Source organism: Xenopus tropicalis, chromosome 6, assembly GCF_000004195.4.
Source record: "Xenopus tropicalis strain Nigerian chromosome 6, UCB_Xtro_10.0, whole genome shotgun sequence".
NCBI lineage: Eukaryota > Metazoa > Chordata > Amphibia > Anura > Pipidae > Xenopus > Xenopus tropicalis.
The window spans coordinates 32,611,259-32,618,987 of NC_030682.2; the positions used below are offsets into that span (position 1 = coordinate 32,611,259).

A 7,729-nucleotide genomic window follows, 5' to 3' on the forward strand; every position below is an offset into this window, starting at 1 on the left:
AAATTTTTGCCTATTTTGGAAAAGTTTGCATGAAGCAAAACACTCCGAGCTCACTCGTCACTACTTTTGAGCAGAAACAGCATTGTCTGCCTAGGGATGCTGGGAACTGTAGTTCATAAAGAGCTGAGGACTGTTAATACCATGTAAATTTTCCTACTTTACAGCAGACTCTGTCTGATTTTGGCTCTGCAGCTGTTTTTGAACAACAGCTGATGGCACACAGGGTCAACGCCCCTTGCTCGGCACAGGGACACATTTGTTCAGCTGGTGTAAAGGGCAGTTCAAGACCCTCTCGCTGCCGCTTATTGTTCACAGGGCAACGACAGGGAGAACGTTTATAAGCCCATTGCTTCTGTCTTTCAACAACCAGGTAACAAAGGGTTCAGTCTTGCTAGGCTACTCCTGAGAACTAGATAAATAAAACTTGCAGTAAGATAACATGGCCAGAGCTTCTATTTATTTATAGGAGGCCGATTAACCAGTTCCTTTTGTGGAGATTGATAGGAACATTATGCAATACCCCAGCCTTCTGCACTGAAGGGGAGGTCTAGTCACCTTACACTGACACCTATTCCTTGTCTAATGCCAGATTAGAGAGCCTCTCCATTAAATGGATTTATTTATTACACCCTCTTGACCCCAATAGTGACATGAAATAGATTTTTTGTAAAAACTACACACTTTTGCAAATAACAAAATGAACAGATTAAAAATGTTCTTTATCAGTATTACTAAGAAAGGCTTTGCTATTGGTGTTTACTTAAAAATAGGTTTTCTGATGGTGAGGAATAGCAGACTTTGATTAAATCAGATTACTGGAGATTATGCAGATTACTTTAAAAAACAGCTAGCTGCTATTGTTGGACTGGCTTTGGGAAGGTGGACGAGGAGGCTGTTGGAGAGGAAATTGCTACTTCAGGGAATTCGGACTCTGGAGCACTGAGGCACAAGTAAGTTCATGTCCTCGGAGACTAGTCCTCATGTAGGGACTGCCACATACTATGACCAGTTCGCGTAAGACTTCATCGGCATATATTGTACCTTTTTTCCCCCATCAGAAAATGCCGGTCATTAACATAGAAGATCTAACAGAAAAGGATAAATTAAAAATGGAAGTTGAACAACTCAAGAAAGAAGTGAAGCTGGAGCGACAGCTGGTGAGTAAAGTCTGCCAGCTGGGTACTATGTCACCAGGGATCTGCAGGCACCCTATGAGCAGGAGAGGCAGCTTGGCACCCAAGAACCATGCAGCGGAGGCTGCTAATATAACAATATTGCTGCATAGGCTGGAAAGAGAATTCATGAGAAGTTGCAGAAATGTTAAAAAGCTGACCTGCTCTATATGGATTTGCAAACCTGGATTTAGTCCTTATTGTCCTGCTGATAAAATGAGAACATTTTACTAAAGGCTAATGTTTGAGGGGTGTTTTTGCAGTCCCAAATGTGTCAGGCTTGTAAACAGCAGCTCTTTAGAATTTATTATATTTTATTATTATATATTTTTGCATTTTATATTATGCATTGCTTAGCAGAATTGTATCAGTCCCTGCCCCAGTGAAGTTTTCAGTCTAATTTCCTTTCTTTAGTTACATAAACATTATAAAAACTGTTATTAAGAAAACATGTATTTGAAATTCTGCTCTTTATGTTTTACTAGTATTTAATTAGACAGACTATTGAGATTTCACTTCTGCAAAAATAAAAATATACCACAAACATATTTATAATAGGCAAGATATTTTATGTTATTTCATGGCAACCTATGCCAAACTATTTGGTACACTAAATACAAATGAATGTAATTTTACATAGTATATAGAAGTGCACAGCTTTGTGGAACATGTTGCTAGCCTTTAAATACACAATTCTAATAGCACTGATTTTATTTTGAAACTAACAAATGACAGTGCTTAAAGAGAGAAGAGAAGGAATATTTTCTCCCTGACCATATATAAGTAAATTGCAAAGGGATGGCTTTGTAACTGAACCCTTCATACATGGGTATTGTGTTAGCAGCCCTTTAGCCATCATTCAAGGGGATTGCTGGGAGCTGTAGTGCAACAAGAGACGAAGAGCTTCAGGTTAGCCAGGTATGCAAAAACTATAATCTTTCTAGGGATACTGAGAAACTACCAGTTGGAGGGCTGCAGCTTCAGCATCTTTTGGCTCCTGATTGGCTAAACCAATAGCCCCCCTCCCTAAACACACTCTGATATTCTGGCATTTCAAGTTATGTTCTATTTCTCAAACAGTAATTTAGATAACAAAGACTTCAGTGATAAGAAAGTTGTGTTAGCAATAAACCAATGCTGAAGTTAGTAGGTCACCGTATGAAGAGTATTAACTGCAGCTACAGTATAATTGAGTGTATCGGAGATTAGGACAGCCATACCCTTAATCCTATTATTGAAAGTACAGATCTTTTATCCTATTTGGAGCATATGTTTCCAAGCTTTATCCAGGTCACTTAGAGAACTAGCGACGTATGCAATAACATTTTGAATAACAATTAAGGTTTCCAGTGATTTTACTGTACAAATTTGTCCTCTCCTTTTACCCTACAACAATAAAGCAAACTGCATTTCCTCCTTGGCTGACTGAAAACTTTAGATGATTGATTACCCAAAACAGGAAGGTTTCTGGTCCCTTTCCTAAGCATCTAATCAGGTCTCTTCTCTTGTTGTTACATTTAGGTTTCCAAAATGTGTGAGGAAATTAAAACCTACATTGAGGACAAGTCTGGAGAAGATCCTCTTGTCAAGGGTATTCCTGAAGACAAGAACCCCTTCAAGGAGAAAGGAGGCTGTGTGATTGCCTAAAAATTTCTAGGACTGTAATCTTCAGTCAAATAAGTTGGTTTAGACCACCTGGCTCAACTGGCACATGAAGGACCCCCCTGTATGCTGCACTGTATGGAAAGAGAATGACTTACAACTGTCTGCCCTTCATGCTTCTACAATTAACTGCTTTTGGGTGATAGCCCAACCGCACCATGTCGAGGACATAACATTTAATTGAGTCCTGGGTCTTAGGGGTAACATGTTGCTTTGCGGGTTGTACTAGTTTCTTTTCATAAAACAAAATATCTGTAAATCCTGTTAATGACCTATTTTCCTAGAATAAAATAATATGGTTGTAAGGTGGTTTCCTGTAATGTAACTGGATGCAGAAGCAATAATCTTTGGCTGCACGTGAGATGCAGCTTTCTATCTTGCAGATAGTCTACATTTATTATCTATGAGCATATGACTAGAGGGACTTGCAATTATATTATTTCATGTTTTGAACACCAAGAAGGTTGGCGGTAAAATGGCCAGGAAGATGGAAACAGAATTAAAAAAAAAATACTGGGCTATAAGCATATATCATATATATATATATATATATGATATATATATATGATCACCTGACTGCAGCTGGGAGGGGTGGGAGCTACAACAAGGAGCTGGCCACTGCTCCTGTATAAGCTATAGCAAAAAAAAGGGAAAGTTGTGCTCAACCACTAAATTTTAAACCATTAGGGGGGGGTGCAATGAGGTTGTGACCATATATATATATATATAGCCTCTGTCTATCCTGTATGTTTCCATGCATGAAAATAATGAACATAATTTCCTATGTCAATACTTTTTTATTTTTAGAACTGTATCTTTCTTAATCAAGTGTAGGCACTAGATTAAGAAAGGAGAGATATATGTTTAAATGATTTATCTCCATATTCCCCCATTGATTACAGTGCAATCTTTATTTTTTTTCCACACTGAAACTATCTGGTAATTATTTATACTAAACTGCTAAACTACTGCTAACTGCACACTTTAATTAAGACCTGTGTGTGCAGCTATGTCATTATCAGTGCTAAGTAGTTGCCCAACATGTGAGAAGTGCACCCTGGATCTAGGCACACTTATTCGTGATTATATATTCCACTTGCAAGGTCTGTTCAATTCATTGTAGTTTCATCATGTATCTTTCCTATTTATTAGGTACATTATCTTACCATAATCTCCTGTTGTTCTTGGCAAGCAGCAAACCAGACTTAATCTCAAACAAAATAAAAAATGGACACACCAAAGAAGTCCAAATGGAGGCCTGTATGCCAGATATGGGCCTCCGGTACATTTTTATAGAAAAAGAGGAAATCACTTTCTGTAATTAAAGGCCTAACATGGATCGAACCAATTTTCCAGGTGTTGCATTGCCACATACCCAGCCAGAGTTACTGTTGGATGGTTGTAGTACTGCATCAGCAATAGTGCCAGAGTGCAGAATTATTATCTTTAAACATAAACACACATGGTTTCAGGGTAAACTAATACTCATTTGCTATATTCATGGAATCCCCAAAGGAATCTTTAGTTTTTTTGCATGCTTTACTACGGTGACTTGCCCCAGAAAAGTAAAATGGATTAAAACATTTGTTGTGCCATGAACCTAGAAAAGCCAATCAGAAGAATGTCTAATCGAAACAAATCCAATTTACACTAAAGAAAATGGCTATTCAATCTGCTATATGATGTTGTAGAATCCTGTTAGACCTAGTTTTCACAGAGGATTTTATCTGTCAGGTTTTGTTGAATGACATTTTAAAAGAAAAAATCAATGTAGCAAAGTCATTTGTGTAAAGTATGTATACAATAACAGTTGAATCAGCATAGCTATCTGATTTAGTTGCCTCAGGTCAAAACTGCAGAAGGTTACAGCTGTGTATGCTTTTATGTATATAATTTGCACATTTGTGACTTTACCTGGCAGGCACACAGAGTGGATTTTGGCATGGAAACACTTGAGAATACATTTTTGTACTGAAATCCGCTCTGTATATCTATATACCCAGGCCGAAGCTATGCCTGCAGGTGCAGCATTAACACAGAGGTAAGCGGTCAGGCTGTTCCAAAAAATCAGTCTGGTCTGACCATAGCTTAAAGCCTTTAGGGACTAAAATTTGAAACACTGTATGTTCAGTGCGTTATGAGTCTACAGATGACAGAGAAACTGTACAATATGTTTTACAGTTACAGAAGCTGTGCCTCAGTAAGTGTGCCACAGCTTCCCAAGTGACAAGGCTTTCTAAAGATGATTTTATAATGCTAACCACAGATAGATCAGCTAGGTTATTATGATCAGATCTTCAGCCTTTAAAGGCCGCCAAACACGACATGATCAATACCTCCCAACATTTGAAAAATAGAGAGACAAAAAGAAATAGCGCGTGTAGCACAGCAAAATTTTTTGTAACCATTTTTGCAACCAAAAATAAAATGGATACAATGTTCAAGCCTGCCCCCATTAAAGAACTGGACAATATGCATAGTACATACTGTATACAGTATATTAGTTGGTATAGTCAACCATACTGGTACTGAAAATCTTTCACTTTGAACAATTTTATGACTATGTGTACGCCCAGCTTTAATACACAGACAATGCTACAAAATTGAAAAACTGGAGAGAGCATATTGAAGAGCACTTCATTAAGGTACTTGTCTCCTGCGCTTCCACAGTTGCTAATGCATCTATCCTGCCTCTTATGATGAATGGTGCTATTTAGTATAGCTGACAGAGTCAAAAGAACACTAAAATACTTCTATGCCAGGCCTGGACTGGAAATCTGTGGATACTGGCAAATGCCAGAGGGGCTGCTGTAAGATGCCAAAGACAGTCACTATTTAGTTGGCTGGTGGAGGGCTATTTGGGCCTTTATGTGCTCCAAATGCCAGGGCCTATTTTGAATCCTAGTACGGGCACGTTCTACCCAGTTGGTCACCTTTAAAAACCTGGGACATTTGCAAGGAAAATGTTTTCTTTGCACAAAGTCAAATGTAGGGACTGTTCCTGCTGACTAAAGGCAGTTTGCCACAAGAAGTACAACATATTCTTTATAAAAGAAAAATGGTGCTATACCATAGTTAACATAAAAAAATAAAGAATTCAGCACTTGTATTCCAACTGACAGAATCCTAGCATGTTGCTATTTGTTCCAGAATGATATACCTCTTTTTTACAGACCATGCTGTAAATGAAAATTCACAGCATTATTAGTGCCATTAGAGGATGTCTGGGCTGTAACCTTTATCCGCAGTTCTTTCGCACTCCCAGGTAGCATTTGTGGCCCACTCCCCAAAGAGGTAACACTCATTTTTGTGTATCCTGCTGACACACTACTAGCACATACTGTGACCTCAGAGGCATTTCCTGAGAGCAAGACACAGGAAAATGTATTGTATTAAGAGCTAAGCACTGTACTGCTCTATGCAGGTAATATCTTGCACAAAGTTTGCCAAACAGTAAACTTGATATTTAAAATCAGTTATTTTGAGGACAATTAATGCCTATATTACTCTCTATGTGTAAAGATTAGAATAAGGGCACATGGCTTATAGTCTGCTTTCCAGGACAAGCAATTATATCCCTTGTAATTAAAAAAAACTGCATTTTGGCTACTAAATATACCAGTTTTTTTGCTGCCCCTTGCAACCTGCTGCATGGCAGGAGCTTCTCTGGTCACACCCTTGATCAGTCTGGCCATGTCTCCATTATGTCAAAAGCCCACCCATTATCCACCAAAGCCCTGCCCACTGTTCAAGTTCCACCCACTTCTCTGCAAGGGGGAGGGCCCTGCTAAGTAGCATGGGGCCCTACATTTGCTGATAAAAACTTTAAACAACTGCAGTTTAATTGCCCTGATACTGTCAACAAAAATTAAAATGTCAGTTTTATTTGCTGTATTATTGTGTATAATAAAGACTCAGCCTTAGGGTAGAATATATAACTGGACATTTTGGCCTGAAGGGTATGTCAGACCTCAAACTGCTAGCAGTGCTTCTAGACTCCTCTGTTTGATAACTAACTACATAATGTGTAGAACAAATGCGTAAGGATAAATGACCATGCTAGACCACGCTTAAACCTGTAACTGCAGTCATTTATCCTACATAGTTTCTTGGCCACAAGACAAAGCTTCTGGCAGAGGCAGCAAAGAACAGAACAAGCAAAAAACTATGCATCCATATCCTTTTCCTTACAAATAGCACAAAACCTGAAAGGAATTCACATTTTAATTTAGAGTAAGTTACTTAATGTGTGTGTTTAAAGGGAAACTATAATGAAAATCAAATTGTCCAGACGAACAGATATGATCAAAATAATAATATGCTCAAATATATTTGTTTACCAAAAATGCTTACTTAGGAAGCTGCTGATAAGAGCACAACCACTTCTTTCCACCTGATGATCTGTAGCAGAGAAAGGTGTTAGATAGACTTTTTGTGGCGTTGCCCTTAGTATATTATTTTCACTTGGAAAGCCAGCAATAGTTAAGGTGGCCATACAAGATTTTTCTCTCCCTAAGGACCAATTTAAGTGCAATACAACAAAGCCATCCAAATTATCGTAGGGTCAGCGGACAAAGAATGATCGTACATCTTGCTTGTTAGCAATGAAATTTGCCTATTGTCCAATTGCTTGCAGGACCAAACAGGTATTTTTCCTAGTTTCAACTATTTGATATCACTTGAAATGGCCGTTTTCTTTGATAGACAAATAGTACTTTTAAACAACGGTTTCAGGATAAGCTTGGTCCCACGATAACTAAAAGATCTTTTAAAAACCTTAAAGAGCACCTATCACCCCTAAATTGATTCCCCCCACCAGAGGTGCGGCCTAATACAACCCACACTCCGGTTGGGGGGAATAATTGTTTTCTTTGAAAAAACTCCCCCCGCCAGTG

At 38.4% G+C, this 7,729-nt stretch overlaps 1 protein-coding gene across 2 annotated transcripts; it reads left to right on the top strand.

Moving 5' to 3' along the window:
• The first annotated feature begins 254 nt into the window (after positions 1-254).
• Positions 255-3,143, top strand: gngt1 (guanine nucleotide binding protein (G protein), gamma transducing activity polypeptide 1). 2 transcript variants are annotated; one of them, XM_012964191.3, is made up of 4 exons: positions 255-370; positions 771-950; positions 1,059-1,157; positions 2,694-3,143. In XM_012964191.3, the coding sequence occupies exons 3-4, from the start codon at positions 1,062-1,064 to the stop codon at positions 2,817-2,819; spliced, it is 222 nt and encodes a 73-aa protein (XP_012819645.1). In that variant the 5' UTR covers positions 255-370; positions 771-950; positions 1,059-1,061; the 3' UTR covers positions 2,820-3,143.
• Positions 3,144-7,729: the final 4,586 nt, after the last annotated feature.